This window comes from Toxorhynchites rutilus, chromosome 2, assembly GCF_029784135.1.
Source record: "Toxorhynchites rutilus septentrionalis strain SRP chromosome 2, ASM2978413v1, whole genome shotgun sequence".
In the NCBI taxonomy this organism is placed as follows: Eukaryota; Metazoa; Arthropoda; class Insecta; order Diptera; family Culicidae; genus Toxorhynchites; species Toxorhynchites rutilus.
Genome location: NC_073745.1, coordinates 279,489,426 through 279,506,462, shown reverse-complemented (window position 1 = coordinate 279,506,462; position 17,037 = coordinate 279,489,426). Strand labels below are relative to the sequence as shown.

Here is a 17,037-nt window from a genome sequence, read left to right as displayed (position 1 = left end):
GGTTGCATATAAAACTAATTTTTGGGTATTTATTTTTTTGGTCAGCATTTGTACGACGTCGCCCACTATGCAGTCGGCTCCCCAGACTTTAATTGCCAACATGCACGCAAAAAAAAATAGGAAGCTTCTTTCTTTTCAGAGAATGTTTTCTTTGAACGAAACCAAGGATTATTTAATCAGACTTGCAAAATGTGCATGAACGATCTATAAACTTTTACTTAGTCGCGGCAATACATACACACACTCTTTACAGATGCACGGGCCGAAGGTTGTGCAGTCCACTGATGATTCAACAAGAGCCAAAGGTTGTACTGCTCATGACAACTCTACACGAGCTGATGATTGCGCCGGCTAGTGATCATTCTATCCTGGATTCCTCGAGTCGAAAAAGACGCACCACGCTAGATATGGGGTGCAGACTAGGGGGTCGTTGCTGATTAACGGTCAGCTGCATCCCAATAGGAAGTATCCCATGTCGGGCACATGTACAGAGCACTGAAGACTGCAACATCCCAATTATGAGAACACTTGTAATACTAACCTCGAGCCAACCGCGAGTAATGGGTTACATATTACTAACATAGTTGTAAGCAAACATTGTCAAAATATTGAACTCCCGGCCCTGTTAGGCTGACGCCATATGCGCCTTAATAAAAATATATATTTTGGTGCATGAACTTATAGCCTCTTAGTTCGTGCAATTTTTGAAATGCGAACTAAATTTCAAGTTCGTTTCTGTGAAAAAGTATTCTACGAAGAAATGTTTTGGGATGAATAATTTCTTTCCGTGTATGAAAAGAAACGAAACGAAAGCAATGAATACTGCGACATCGGGTGATATGTTTGTACATGATGTTCTTGAATTATAAACATCGTGTTTGTTTTCACATGTCTATGTTTGTGTATCATTGTTCGTGTTGGGGATAGACACTCAACACTAGCGAGAATCATGTTCGAATTCACACAAAAACATGGAATTTTCACATCGCGTGGACATGTGTAAGTGTTTTTCGGAAGACTGCTTAACATATTGCGATAAGCCCTTAGATGTAAGAAACATTTATATATATTAGGGATTGAAAAATAAAAGGGAGTGGTCAGTTAGTTTTTGGACAGAGAAGAGAACGGTTGTATCTCTCATATAGAAAGAAAGCCTAAGTCCGCTCGGCCCGTCGCAATCTTCAGTTGCTTTTACAAGGCCACTCAAATTCCATAGGTTCGCTTCGGGACCACCAACAAGCTCGAAAGAGTTGAATTTTATGCAATTGCAATTTCAAATAAATTTTATTACCGAGCCAACGGTAGTCCTACGTCTGCCTTGCGATTATATCACCGATATAACCCACTTCTTGTTTTTTTTCACCTCATTGGGTACGATATCGCCGCTGTGCAGAGCTATCTTTTGTATGTATTGATTAAATTATTGATTAAACTAGTGAATGTATGAAACAATTTACGTATTCTATTGCAAACAAATCCCAATATTGGTCAATGCATGCATTATGGTAGTGGTTATCGCAGTGAATAGTTATCAACATTTAGCTAATCATCAAACGGTATGCGTAGAAGTTCAGTGAGCTGGCGACATGAAGGGAAATGCAGTCTTGAATAACCGAGCCAAAGCGTTGAATTTGTACCCGATTTTGTAGACCGTGATAGCAAAATGAATCCGGAGTGTAAAAATACAAGGGGGTAAAAAAATACTGCCGAGATCTGCAATGTCAATTTTCGGAATCTGTTTTGGGAAAAAAACATTCCCGTTTGCAAAATTGCAAGCGATTACAAAAGACCTCGCTGCTTGCATCTCATTTGCAATGCCAATTTCCCCACGCTCCATGGTTTTGAAGTCTTCGTTAGGGAAACATTGCGATTTGCAGAAACGCAAACGAGTACAAAAGTACCCGCTGCTTGCATCTAATTTATAATACCAGTTTCCCCTGGCTCCATGGTTTTGAAGTCTGTGTTAGGGAAACATCCATTCATTCCAGCGATGCTACCTCAATCGTTGCGCAATCATAACTGAGTAGATTTCCGAGCGGCACTCGCTTATATACCGATTGGTGTGATTTCAATAGCCTGTTTTGAAATCAATTTTAAGGCTATTGAAACAAGTTTTTGGATTAAAAAGTAAAAAAGCATAGATCGCGTAGATATTTTATCTTTCGAATGAAGTGTTTATCATACCATTTCATTCGGTTGTTTAGGAGCTATTAACGCTCAAAATCTCGGTCTCCGGCGTAACGCTTCCGTTTTCGAAACTTTGAACTTACACCCCAGTATAGAAATGAAAGACGTAGTCCTACGTGGGCTATATTTGTGATATTTTTTAGGCAAGGTGGACGTAGGATTACCCTTGTCCTAGCATTCAATAAGTAACAAACATATAACTGTGAGACTTTTTATCATTCGAATAAGGTGATTATTATACCACTTCATTGAGCCGGAAAAGAATTATTAACGCTCAAAAGATGAATCGATTCCTCCTCGGAAATACCAAGTGCCAATAACATTGCAACACGACAACGTTCGTCAACACACTTCGCGTGCAAACGAAGAGGCTCTGAAAAGTTTGAAGTTTGAATCAATTTCACCAATTCCCCGTATTCTCTCGACCTTGCGCTTTGAGATTTTCTCCACTCAAGAGAGACCATAACGGCAATCATTACAGCTCGGATAATGAGATGAAAGCAGTTATCGCGTCCTGGATTCGACTTGTAAAGGTGGCCGTACACTGTTTGCCCGGAGGTCAAATATTTGATATTTTTTGACAGAGAAGGTTTGATTTGATATTTGTACAAACACTATTTTGTTTGCCACTCTTCAATTTTAAACAGTAGTAAACAATATCAAACACCGAACATGGAAAAAAATCAACTGAAATATCCAAGGTAACCTAACCATGTACCGACAGGTTCGAAGAACAGACTGAAAAAATATTTTAGGCATCCAATAATTTAATATTTGCTTGTCGTGTTTTGTGTAGAATATATTTGATCAGTACACGTTGACCAAATTTTATCTGTCAAAAAGAGTCAAATATTTGGCTTCGGTCAAACAGTGTATGAGCACCCTAACACGTGTACACGAGAAATGTGTAATACTATGTTGGAACATGTTCAATTAGCTTCAACCTTCAACTTTCAATTAGATTTATTTTGTTTTATCCCACCTTGCTATTTGTTTTTGTTCTTTTTCTGCAAGCGTGTATGTGCATTACTTATCAATCTACGCTCGTATATCATTGAAAAAAAAATCTGCTTTGCATATGGTCGAATTTCAACAATGAGTGAAAATATTATACAAAATGTATGAAAGTATGGATGTCCGCTGTGCCGTGACCGGAATAATTTGCTGCAGTAAACAACTTCAATAGAAACAACCGCTTAGAAAAAAAGGAGTAGGTTAGAAATATCGTAGCGCAGGAAAAAATCATGTGTATAAATTCGTAGCCTCACATTTCTATTATAAATGTATTCTCTCGCTTCCGTTTTTAAAACTTTATTTTGAGGCCAATGTTATGGGGACGAAATCCCCCTTTAACGAGGGTAAGGAATCGAGGCGTCCACCGCCGACCCGCCGTCGGAAGCGGCGGTGTCTCGCACGCAAACCTGGGTTCCACTGATTGCCCGGTTGACTTGAAACATAGGATAGGATCTTTTAGCAATGTCCGATCGAGCTTTAGCGAGCGTTACGTTTGCCTGGTTAATTTTGGATCTGAAATACAATACCGCGCCACAATATTTCTAGCCTACTATACTATTTCTAAGTGGTTGTTTCTGTTGTAGTCGTTTTCTGTAGCGATTTATTCCGGGAACCGGTGATGACGGTTTCTCCAGGTGCCTTGATTTTGCGTCCGTATTCGTGAACGCATTCCAATCACCAAAAAAGCAATCATCATCAATGAGCTAGTTTGTTATGATTTCAATAGCCTGTTTTCAAAGCAATTTTTAAGATATTGAAAAGATTTTTTGGACCAATGAGTGACAATCATATAACTCTTTGGCATTTTATCTTTCAAATGAAGTGACTATTATACCACTCTATTCAGCCGGTAAAGAGGTATTAACGTTCAAAACCTCGCACTCCAGCATCACTCTCTCGTTTCCGAAACTTTGAACTTACATCCCGGTGCAGGAATGAAAGACGTGGTCCTACGTCAAAAATGCAGGTTTTGGCCAATATATTTGTTTGACAATTTTTCTATCTTTCGTCACTTCCCGGAAAATGGAAGATGGGAAAAAGAAATCTTAAACATTGGGGTTCTTTTGCTACAATAAACTACACCGTCGATTTTCGTCGAGTAAATATTTTTTACAGGAGAGTTCATCGTCTTGTCAAAATCCTTTTTCAAACTTGTTTCTCTCGGAACTGTTTTTTTCAAACTGGCGTACACGATATCTCAAGTTCTACTGAACTGATTTTCGTCGAATTTGTATGAATATGATCTGTATACGCATGAACCATTAAACAAATATATTTTTCCAATTTTACTATTTTCAAAATATGTTGAAACATAAAAAACGTTTTGAATTGCATTTTTTCTTCAAAAGGCCGCCATTTTGTCAAAAAACATGTTTTTGACTTGTCCGAGGTTCATGCGATAGTGACGTCTGTACTGATTCAGAATCTGGTTGATTTTTTTGTTTCAGGTAGCTAGAAGGGCTGGAATCGTGTACGCCATGGCACAATTTTTTTTGAACCCCCTCACTTCATCACCATGTAACTATTCTAATTATGAATGTTTTATTTCCGTTCAATTTTTGCATTATTTTTTAAAAATAGTTAAACAAATAATAATATAATGGATAGTAAAATATTGTTTATTTTTTCGGAGCCTCTACACTAGAAAACCCCCTGAAAGCAGGTCCAGTTATCGAACGACTACTGTAGAAAAAAATATGCTTCACAAGCATAATGTCTCCATCAGACGTCTACACTGTATATTCGTCATTGAGAATTTCATATTGCATGCCAACCTATTCCGCAGTTGGTGTCTGGAATGTTGCACATGTTGTACACAAGATGGCACAACTAGATAGTATGATTTCGCATGCACTCAATGCGATAAAAATACAAAAATATAGCAAAACCTCGACGAATTGATTTTTAATTGTGTCTAAAACATTCTGGGTATACCAGTGCATACCATAGATCTATCCAGACTCTTTGATAATTCTTATGAGAATTAAGGGTGATATTGATGTAGATACAAGGGTTGACATAATTGATTCAATTATATTCTAAAGAAGATTCTCTTGAACTGTTCTATCACTAATAAGAAACAAATGGGGAACATATTCAATGGTGTGTCGATGGTCGGCTAGTTTCGTCTTCATTCACTGGTAGGCTGATTTCTTTTTCTTTCTCTTCATCATCGAATATTTTCAAATCCTTCACATAATACCAAACACCACAATCGAGGATCGTTCCCAACAATACAAACCCTGCGGCAATTAAGTTCATAAGATACCTACAAAAACGGAGAACATTATCATGCCCATTTTGAATAGGAACATACATACCTAAGCATTTCGCCATCATACAGCCAGCAGTTTCCGTCACCCGAGCATGTTTTGCCCCACACAAGACATGTTTTATCCAACACTAGCCCGAAAAAGATAGGGCTTGGAATGAAAGACATCATGCTGAGCAGCATCATTTCGAAGCCTATCGAAACGGTTTTATCCTTCTCGTCGACACATCGTATCGACACCAAAAAGTTGCTGGCTCGACCCGTTGCGCCAGAAAATTTGAGGAAGCACATTACCACCAGGAACGTAATGAACTCCCGCTTGCAATCCACCGGACAGGGGCCATCGATTGCTTTGCCTCCACGGAATGTCTAGAAGAAGATTTCAGATTAGTTGATGAGTACAACGCGTAAGATAGTTCCAATTCTTACTGATATATCGGAACTGAAATCAGAGCTATCGTTGGAGGGAAGCAGTTCTTTAAAACCAAACTTGTTCGATTCGTTTCTACTTGATATGCAAGCGCATTCGTTAATTGTCTGTGAATTGTGAACAAAATCTCTAGAGGACATGGAGTCATATTTATTGGGTTGATGAAAACCTTAAGATCAGCTGTTTGATGCTGATGTTTACATCCCGCGTGACATGCAGAAATGTATGTGTTGCCATCTTCACCACAAACCGGCGAATACTCCACATAGTCACAGTGACACGCCGAGTTACAAGTTAGGGTTTGATTAGCACTGAGGAATAATTGTAGAATGATAGATATATATATACAATGTTGACTCAATGCTCATATTTACGTAGGTAGATGGTTCACAATAGTTGAATTCTCGCTCGCAGAACATCCGAGAAAAGCGTACAGAACCATACCCATAACCGAGAGAGCTCCTACAAATATATTCCACGACGCCATATATCGTGCTCGGGGTTTGTATTTGGTGATAATAACTCCCGCGAATAGTACTCCTATGGCAGAGAAGACCAACGCTACGGTACCGGTCACAAAATTGGCGGTCGAGGCCGATTGTTTATACTGCGTTTCAATGTATTTTGGTGTGAACATCCAGTAAGGCGCATAACCGAAGAAATAAAATACCGATGCAACGTTGTTTAGCATAAGAATTTTGTTACTCAACATTCGTTTGAACGTTTTGCTCATGTCTTTTAATGATGCTGGCAGTTCATCATCTTTTTTGTCCTTGTCCGAGTTCTTATCGAGTTTCTGCCGCTCAACTGCGATTCGTTGACGGACGGCAGCTCTCGGTAATTGTTTGGGGAACATTGCCATGAAAGGTGATAAAATACCTAGGATTCCTCCAAGCACTATCCAACCGATCCACCACGCTCCCAGCCACCGGGGATCCTCATTGGTCACTGTTGGTGTCATCATTGGGGAGATGTATAGTTTCAAGCAACATGATGCCAAACTGTATCCGAAAGCTGGTCCTATCAGCCGGAGAAAATAGGAAATACCTTGCGAAGAAAAAAAAAACACAGTTGAGAATATGGAGATGGTATATTGATTTAGATACTCACTAACCAGGGCCGGACTTTTTGATTTTTTTATGTTATCATCCATGTAGGATACCCCCAGCGTAAAATAGAGTGATTCTCCAACACCAGAGACAAGCTGAGCCAAGAATAGTATCGATTGTGGAGCGAAATTTCCTTCCTCGGTTTCACAATCTGCCCCCTGTGTAACATTGCTTCGACAAAGTGTTTTCGCTAGCTGGGCATCGAAGACTTGTTTGGTTTCATGCTCGTCATACCTTGCTCCATATTCAGTGGTCAGTGACAGAGCCGCTTTACCCGGACCGTACAGCAAATGGGGTAGTATGTTCATCGAGCAAAATAGTACTATTGTGACCATCCCAAAAGCAACCCATCGAGGACGGTGACCCTTGCCAGCGTAGTAGCTCAATATAGGCAATAGAAATACAGAGCTTATATCCATTCCCACCGCAATAATGGCAGAGTTTCTGCTGGGGATTTTGTATCGTTTCTCCATCGTCGTAATTGTGCCGTTGAAGTACGCTGCGGTTGCGGAAATAATGCATCCGACGAGGCCGTACATGAAGACGAATACTTTTTTATTGGCAAATCTAAAGTGGAAAAATATTTAGTCTGTTACTGTGTTTCTTTATTAAAATCGTAATCGATCGTATCTGGAATATCTGGAAGTGTGAAAATCTCAAATCAAACAAGTATTGAATTACTGAAAGCGATGATCGGAGCTAATCGGAATGCAATAGTTCAAGATGGTTTTTTCCGAAAACTGTAAAAGATTTTAACCTCTATAATTCAAGACATCATCATGTTTGCCGTCAAAACGTAGGCATTACTAGCGTAATTTCTATTGTCATTTAATTGAAATTTCTTTACTAAATAAAACCTTTTTCAATGTATTCCGAGTGGCAAGCTCATTAAAGTACAAGTTGGAAGAAGAATTTTCTTAGAATGTAAGTCGGACAATTTTAAATGATAAATCGAAAAAAAGGAAACCATACGTACTTTTGCCAAAACTCTCCCTTGAAAATCCAAATTCCGCAACTTGTATCTTCTACTAACGCCATGTTCTTGACCATCTCTTCAAAATCATCGGACAGCATCCTCTGAAACTCATGTTTGATGTTTGCTTGTTCACTATCATTTGCCCTTTGATACTGCTCCGCGCGATCATCTATATAAACATTCGTCGTGCATTGTGGCTGATCTAGGTCATTAACAACATGGTTTGTACTTTTACCTCGTTCCTCAGAATCAATTCGGCACCTGTTTTCCGCGCTCATTTTGATTCCTCCTACACAAGCACGAATTGTACATATGAAAACATTTGGCTCGCGAAAAATACTTAATTCTAGTTTAATTGATCATTCGGTCTAATCTCACACTTCGCGGTGTCATCACTAGTATCCACAGTATAGTTCTGTTTTGTGCGCAGTTGAAAAATAAGAACTAGCGATGAATTAACAAGCAGCACACATTTCTCGTGCTTGCTTGACACCCCCGCTACGTGCGGAGCTATGATTCTCACGTCTATATTCACTTATTATAATGCAGTAAAAAGATCTGTGTGCAGGGATGATGAGATTACGATTACGACTAGATTGAGTCTGAGCCATAGAATCTCTGAGCAGCAGCAGCTTCTCTCTGGTCAGGAATCAGGAATATGGAATCTGTAAGCGTTGATAAAGTTCCTGTACATATGAGATTGCGAGAAAACATTTCTATTTTTATGTGATAAAAAGTGATCCAGTCCGTGTATTTTTTACCGGTTGCATTTTTTCGTAAAATACAAAGACAAAATAAACAAGTTTTTGATAAATCGCGATATATCCCCATAAACCATTTCGCTTATCTGCTATAGTCTTGACGGAACAATGGAATATTACTTTTCAAAGCTTAAACCTTATTAACGTTGTTAAAGTGATTGTGGATCACGAATTTCCAAAATTCATGAACTCGACCCGTGCCTTGGGATTGGTTGGCTGGGTTCAATTATGTGATTTGAAGTAAAACGTTTATCGTTTGTTGTTATCGCGCGCCCATTTAGAATTACATTTCCAGCAACGACAAAATATTTCGAAAAGTCGAAAGCCTTTCACTAGAAGTGGTTGTAACCATCTTGCGAAGAATAATTGGACTATCGCACGTGAATACTCGCGCTCGAATTATTCTCACTCGCGTTGAGGAAATTGGTTTTCATCGTTTAACAAGTTCGTACGCACGCACTGTGAAATGTTCGATCAAAGTCAATGTTGGATGCTTAGGCGTTTTGTACCTGTTTACCGAGAAGCTGAGTGTTGCACATATTCTCACTCAGCTGATGATAGGTGTTTGTACCATTATTTCCAGTTAGTTAAATTTCGTTTTATAATTAGAAATTAGTTCGTACATTTTTGTGTTTTAAAGAAACATTTATGGAAACATTTTTTCTTGCTATAACTTTCCATGAAAAATATGGTTGAAATGGAATAAAATTTAAGGGCCGCTTTTATAGTGTTCATTGCATACAATTCTGTTATAATAATATAAAACGTTGCGTGTAAGTTTCATTGCAAGTTCTGTCCTTCGATGAGAATGAATGAATTTTGTTTTGATAATGAATCAACAACATACCGTGAAATGATGGTAGTTCGAACACATGCTTGTCAATTTCGTGTCCCGATGTTTGAGGTTGAACTCCTTCGGCCGATTTTCATTTTTTTTGTAGACATGAGAGTATAGGGAATATATTGCATAAAGCTAGGTGGTTAGGTTGTCCCTACTCAAAACACTTCTTTTTCATTTTTTGACGTAGGACTACGCCTAACCGGAAGATATAGGGGGTGAAATGGAAATCTAGGCACTGAACAAGTAGGAAAAAATGCAAGATTTGGAACGCTTATAACTCGAGCATTTCTCAATAGATCGCAAAGGTTTTTGCATCAATTGATAGGAAATATATCTACGCATCTATCATAACGAATAACATTTCATTTTTCTTGAGATAAATAATTGAATAATTGTGAAATATCAAGCATTGTCAAAATGCACTATGTGCCCATTTTTGATTGGTCCATTTTGTGCTCCTGAAATCGTACCGACCAAAACGGGCAAACAGAGCAGCAGCGAAATAGAATGAAGCACGATTGGAAAGGAAAAAGAAAAAACAGGAAGTGGGTTATATCTATGGTATAACCGCAAGGGTGACGTAGGACTATCGTTGATTTAGAGATCATTTGTTTGAAGTTGAATCTAAATCCATTCTGAATGAATGAATAAATGAATATTTGGGGGACTTCGAAAACGAGAGCGTTACGTTGGAGGCACAAGGTTTCATGCATCCAATATAGGATACGAAAAACTTTGTTCTGAAGAATAATCTTCAGAAGCTAACCTGCTAACTGTACTTGATTGACAAATCACAAACCCAAATGTATTATATGGATATTTTATGGATACAAAACATTAAAATAAACTCTTTCGCTTGAATGTAATTTTCAATTCCAAGGGGAACTGGCAGATTACTTTCCAGCAACGATTAGATATTTCCACATTTTCCTCGATACTGGAAGCCCACCAGTGGTTAATACTAACTCGATAACCACCTGTTAATAGTACTTGATTGAAAAATATTTGGTCACAGTGTTACATGGATAGAAAAAATTCAAATAAATTCTTTCACATGAATAGTTTTTTAAATTTCCAGAGGAACTGGCAGATTATTTTCAGTAACGATTAGATATTTCCACATTTTCCTCGATACTGGAAGCCCACCAGTGGTTAATGCTAACTCGATAAACATCTGTTAATAGCACTTGATTGAAACATATTTGGTCACAGTGTTACATGGATAGAAAACATCAAAATAAACTCTTTCACATGAATGTGATTTTAAATTCCCAGAGGAACTGGCAGATTATTTTCCGGATCTTTCTCGATGCTGAATGGCATCCAAACGGAAAGATTTCCGTGCGTGTATGTGTGTGTGTAGCGGCTGCTTCGATGATCACCTTCTCTTCTTCTGAAGGATCGGCTTCTCTGTGCTCCCTCACAGTTTCAAACAAACTGCTTGCGTTTCAGGGCAGATCTCGATCCTTCGCCGTCCAGCATCCTCAGCAACGATGTTGTCTTGTCGATGTCCTCACGAAAAATGAATGCGTCTCAGGTAAGGTAAGGTATTGTATTATAGAGACTTTAAACTTTTGCAGTTCATTCGTCTCTAGCCTTGAGAAAGGCCCTTTGAAAACTCTAATCTACTCCAGCGCTACCACCTCCACCCTCTTGCCTTGAGAAAGGCACTCGATCCCTCGCCGTCCAGCTCGTCCAGCAACGATGTTGTCCAGTCGGTGTCCACACAAAGAAATGAATGAGTCTCACCACCAGAATATCGCTTAAGTATGCTTTCTGTGCGTGATTGAATCGAGAGAAGGCGTGGTTTACGATGGCAATTTGGAAGGCAAACTAGAGGGGAATGAACTCTCTGAGCTCGGAACTTTCTGCGACTGAGCAATAATTGATTGCGGGCGCATACAATATTGGATACGGAAATATCCTACTGATGGGGAAGAATAATCTTCAGAAGCTATCCTGTTAATTGCGATTGATTGAAAAATCACAAAACCAAATGTATTTGGTCACAGTTTTACATGGATAGAAAACATTCAAATAAACTCTTTCACATGAATGTATTTTTAAATTCCCAGAGGAACTGGCAGATTATTTTCCAGAAATGATTAGATCTTTCCGGAACTTTCTCGATGCTGAATGGCATCCAAACGGAAAAAAATTCCGCGCGTGTATGTGTGTGTAGCGATGTCTTCCCGGGGAACCGTTTGTGGCATCATTCTCCTCCTGATGGATTCCCTTCTGGCCTATGGTGCACAAACAGGCTCTTGGTGACACCGTTCATCCGCGCTTTCATGATAAATAAAGAGCTTCACCGCAACAGCGACAACATGCTCCAATCGCTGTTCAATTAGAACTGAGTGGATTTCCGAGCGGCGCTCGCTTATATACCGATTGGTGATTTCAATAGCCTGTTTTGAAAGCATTTTTAAGACTATTGAAACAAGTTTTTGGATCAAAAAGTAACAAGTATAAAACGCGTAGACATTTTATCTTTCGAATGAAGTGTTTATCATACCATTTCGTTCAGTTGTTTAGGAGCTATTAGTCGTTAAGCGTCGATTGATCATTTTTTCCAAGACTTTCCCAACACAACTTAGGAGAGTGATGGGGCGGAAATTGTCAAGAAGATGATTCTTCATGTCTGGTTTCGGGATACAGATCATTAAACCCTCTTTCCAGCAACTGGGTAGGGTTCCACTGTCCCAGACTTTGTTGAGGAGCTTCAGAAGTGCTTTTTTCCCGAGATGGGGTAGATTCTTAAGCATAGGGTAGCTGATGTCATCAGGTCCTGTGGATCCTTGTTTGACTTTGTTCAGTACCCAATCGAGCTCTTTGAGGGAGAGGTTTTTGTTGAAGTCAAATTCCACATCGGTATGAAAATCGATGGGAATTCTTTCGCATTCCGTTTTGTGGGTTAGAAAGGTTTGGTCGTAGTTTTGATTGGAGGAGGCGGAAGCAAAGAAATCTCCAAACGCCTCGGCGATGATTTTCCGGTCATTGGTGTATTGACCGTTAATTAGAAGATTATATTCTTTGCTTCTTTTCTTTCCATGAAGCCTGCCAATCTTACTCCATAACTCCTTTGTTGACGCATTGGGATTAATTTCGCTGACGAATTTAACCCAACTGTTGTGCTTGGCTGTGTTGATAGCAGTCTTAGCTTCTTTGCGAGCCCTTTGGAACTCTGTAAGCAGAGTGGGTCTCAGTGGGCTGTCCGGATGGGCCTTTCTTAATTTGCGTAGGGCCTTACGTCGACCTTTGATCGCTGCCTTCAGCTCAGGCGACCACCATGGGACACATTTCCTGCCAGGGATGCCACTGGTTCTGGGGATGTGCACCATTGCAACTTCTAGGACAACTTTGGAGAATTCCTCGGCTGTCCAATCTCGTTTAGCGGAGAGGCGGTTTTCAATGTCAAACTGATAGCCAGCCCAGTCAGCGTATTCAAATTTCCATCTTGGCCTTGTTGAAAACTCTGGAGAAGTTTGGCCGAAGGAAGTGAAGATTGGAAAATGATCGCTTCCGCAAGTATCATTCCAATTCATTCCAAGAAAGTTTTGAAGATAGTTTGTCTGATACTATAGTGAGATCGATGGCTGAAGTAGTACCAGAATAATGGGTTCTGGTGTGTTGGCCGTTGTTAAGAAGGAGAAGAGAATGGTCGGATATGAAATCCTCAATGATGGATCCTTTTCGATCGAGGTATGCACCTCCCCAGGCGTATAAGTGGGCGTTGAAATCACCCATAAGCATTATTGGGGCGGGAAGTTGGGCGAACAGGTGGTCCAGTTGGCCGCGTAGAGTGTTCGGATTGGAATCATTAGTGATGTAGATGCTGCCTGAAGATCAGTGGTAATGGGAAGAAGATCATGTGGAGTGCCATCTTTGATTGCGATTGCGACTCCGTGCTTTGAGGGGTTGAGACCCTCTTTAAAGTATGTGATGTACTTTGAAATAAAATTTTTATCGAAGTTGTTTGGAGTCATAGTTTCTTGAAGGGCTATGACTGTGGGATTAGAGTTTGAAATAAGCATTTTCAATTCTAGAATATTTCGTCGGATACTTCTGATGTTCCATTGTATCCCGAATTTCTGTGTTGGAGTGAATGTGTTGGTGTTTTTAACTCTAATTCCTAAGTCTTAATTGTGTGTATGCTTGAACTATCCAAAGAGGATTAGTTCGATGGTCCTTTACCCTTGGAAAGAGAAGCTTTCTTCGAGGTATTGATGTCGTTCTTGTTTGGTGTAGAGGTATTTGGAGAGTTTGTTGTGTGTGTGTTGTTTTTTGTGGAATGTGCCTTGTTGTTGTTTTTTGTTTGATGTGTGTTGTTGTTGGTGTTGTTGTTTCTTGTTGGTGTTGTAAAGTTGTTATTTGTTGGTGGTGTAGTTCTTAGATCGTTTTTTGTTCTTTTCTTGTCTTTGTTAGTTTGGGTTTCATCTTCAGATTTTGGATCTGAATCTGAGGATGAACCTTTCGAAATTTTTCTTTTGTTTTTTTTCAGGCCTTCAGAAGTATCCATTGAAATTACCGATTCACTATCGGATTCGGTTGTTGAACTTTCAGTAGACGATTCTGTCATGGTTGTGTCTATGATTGAGGGGGTGCTTTCGCGACTAGAAGCGGCCGAAACGGCCGAGGCGCAGCTGCATTTGCACTTGCAGCCAGCTACTGGTTCCCGAATGTTGAGCCTGTCTTGCAAGACGCTCGAATAAGTTGGACCATTTTGGGTGTTGGAAATGATTTTTGCTTCTTTGTAAGAGATACCACGATCGATTCTTATTTTTGTGATTCCATTTTCTTTTAGCCATACGGGGCACTTCCTGCTGGAAGAGGAGTGGTTCCCTTGACAATTAATGCATAGTGCTGGTGTATTACACAATTTAAAATCAAAATCTTTGGGGTGCTCTTTGCTGCAATTTCTGCAAAACGGATTCTCACGCTTGCATCTTTTGCTGGTGTGTCCGAAGTTGAAACATTTGAAGCACTGCATTGGATTCGGATAGTAATTCCGAGTCCCAGCGCGAATGAAACCGAAATAAATGAATTCGGGAACAACGGTTCCACGAAGCGTTATGATTAGTGTAGCTGTGGGGTTAATTTCTTCTCCTTCCTTTCTGGTGATTCGCTTGACATCGATCACTTTCTGATCGGAAAGCTCTTTCAGCAATTCGGTTTCGGTGATATTAATCACGTCTCTGCATGTAACCACGCATTTGCGTTGGTTTAGGGTGGGGTGGAAAATAATCTCTACAGGTGTGTTGTCAATAAGTTTGTTAATTTGGAGAAGCTTACCTACTGATTCCTCGTCCCTGGTGGTAAGAATATATTGAAGGTTCTTTTTTTCGTCTCTCTGTGGTTTGGCACTGTTGAAGTTATTGAAATTTTTGATTGCCGACGTTATAGTCTTGCTGACTACGAAGGGGTTGGATGGGAGAGCCTTGTCTCCTGTAGCCCTCAAGAGCAGTATCTGCAGGTTGCCATTCGATGGGTCCGCCCAAAGTGGAGCGGTGGCTTCGGTTGGCTTACCTTCATAGAGGTTTGTAGCCCGGCCTCTCGGAGGCCCTGAGCTACTGGAAGCCATGTTGATTGTCGGCTACACCTTAGGTGTAGCCGGAGAAAAGATTTTTCTTTTGCAGAGCACTTTATGAAAAAATTGAATATTGGGCTAATCACTTGCGGATATGTACCAAGAAATTCGCACTATGTTTTTGAAAGCACTTATAAGAACCACCAATGTGCTCGAAAGAATGCGAGCGATTCACTATAAAATTTTCGTTTTAGAATTTTTCTTCACTTCACCGTCAGTATGCGGATATATTTTAAAATATTATTAGTAATTATCACTACCAAAAACTAGTCACTATCACACAGCTTATGCCTTTCGAACGGCTTCCCCGATCCAGAAAGGGGCGTGATGCCGAAAAAGCGCGCGCTTTTTCCGGCGAACCGGTGAGCACCGCCACCGCAGTGAACGTTTGCTGATATCCTCTTCTGCTATTCTCGGGTTGCGATGCTGAAAATCAAGTTGTATTTAGGACTAATCAAGCCTTCAGAAAGGCTGCTCTAAGCATTTGATTAGTTGTGCGAGAAAACTCCTATTTTTCCGTACTCTTTCACAAGGGCGCTAAAAACACGTCCGAATCGGTTGAATGCCAGTAGCACCTTGATGTATTTTTTTGCCATCGCTCCCTTTTAACGCTCATTCGTTCGTCTCGTTGGACTCGCCCCTCTGGCTGAATCTGCCGATTTGTCTCTATCCTGTGAGTGTGTACCGCTAGAGTATAAAACACGCGGACCCCAAAAAAATATCTTATTTTCTTTCAAACCGTAAACCCGTGTGGTTGTACGGCATCGGCATCGTGGACGTAACAAAGGAGGACAAGTTAAGGGAAAGGCAAAGTCTCACTCGAACCGTACAGGTCTCCAGTTCCCTGTTGGCCGAATTCACTGATTGCTCCGCAAGGGTAACTAGGCCGAACGGATTGGTGCCGGAGCACCAGTATACCTAACAGCGATTATAGAGTTTCGGCCGTTGGAGTGCTCGAGTTGGCTTGCAAAGCTGCTCACGACAATTAGAAAACCCGCATCAAGAACAGAGCAGCTTCGGTTCGGTGCTCATCAAGGCAACAATTAGTTTCAGTGAGTGGCAAAGTGTTTCTCCGGCACGTCGCATTAAATGTAATTGACTGAACAACATGTCACAAGCTGGATGGGAAGAAATTTTCCAACTGTGAAAGCTGTGGCGAGTGGCAAACGCAATAGCTAAACAGGAAGGTTTAACCGAACAAGATGGGAATATCGAGTGATAACAAAAACACAACACTAAAGATTCTTTTCAGAACCATCAACATATTCATAAAGAGTAAACAGTAAACTAATCCATTTTTCAGGTAGATAGGTAGGTATTCACGTAGGAGAAGAAAATAAAACAATATATTCAAAATATATATTTAACAAAAGCTGTCCCCTCTGTATAGTCCTACGTCACTCCGGTTATGTCCCCGACATTACCCACCCGTCTTTTTTTTAGTTGGCATCGGAAAACATCTATAATCCAAATGTTTACTTCATGTTGATTGATTACTTAAAACTTGTAGTCCTGAGCCTTGGTTTACCATTTGTTTATACGTTCCGTGATATTTCCACCCAAAAAAAAATCATTATAATATTATTATCATTTAATTAAATTATTATCAGTCACAGTTTTCGTTTAATTATTTTTTCAAATTTATGAAAAAAGTATGATTCTATTACATAGAATACAGTGCTTGATACGAAAAAAATGACTTTTTGTTCATAATTTTTTAAGGTGTATTTATTCCAACTAAAAATGCATCATCATTGTCCTTTCACAATGACAGCACGTTAAACTCAATGCTGTCAACACGAATACATGCGTAAGTCATTTATTTATTCGACATATACTACAGGTGTGCTAGATTTTTTG

General features: G+C 39.8%; 1 protein-coding gene across 2 annotated transcripts; it reads right to left on the bottom strand.

The window, feature by feature from the left end:
* Positions 1 to 5,215: 5,215 nt before the first annotated feature.
* LOC129767372 (solute carrier organic anion transporter family member 74D-like) lies at positions 5,216 to 8,591 on the bottom strand. Of its 2 annotated transcripts, XM_055768179.1 has the most exons (8): positions 8,224 to 8,591; positions 7,989 to 8,157; positions 7,014 to 7,579; positions 6,278 to 6,950; positions 6,073 to 6,214; positions 5,903 to 6,010; positions 5,523 to 5,842; positions 5,216 to 5,470 (listed from the first exon to the last, which is right to left on the bottom strand). In XM_055768179.1, the coding sequence occupies exons 1-8, from the start codon at positions 8,264 to 8,266 to the stop codon at positions 5,299 to 5,301; spliced, it is 2,193 nt and encodes a 730-aa protein (XP_055624154.1). In that variant the 5' UTR covers positions 8,267 to 8,591; the 3' UTR covers positions 5,216 to 5,298. The 2 variants fall into 2 exon arrangements, with proteins under 2 accessions (XP_055624154.1, XP_055624155.1); XM_055768180.1 differs by lacking the exon at positions 7,989 to 8,157.
* Positions 8,592 to 17,037: the final 8,446 nt, after the last annotated feature.

What these genes read in the sequence shown, in the direction of transcription:
- LOC129767372 (XM_055768179.1), bottom strand. Translation starts at nt 8,266, where the DNA reads ATGAGCGCGGAAAACAGGTGCCGAATTGATTCTGAGGAACGAG. An exon ending in AAGGGAGAGTTTTGGCAAAA is followed by an intron (nt 7,580 to 7,988) that starts GTACGTATGGTT and finishes TTTCCACTTTAG; the next exon opens with ATTTGCCAATAAAAAAGTAT. An exon ending in AAAAAGTCCGGCCCTGGTTA is followed by an intron (nt 6,951 to 7,013) that starts GTGAGTATCTAA and finishes TTTCTTCGCAAG; the next exon opens with GTATTTCCTATTTTCTCCGG.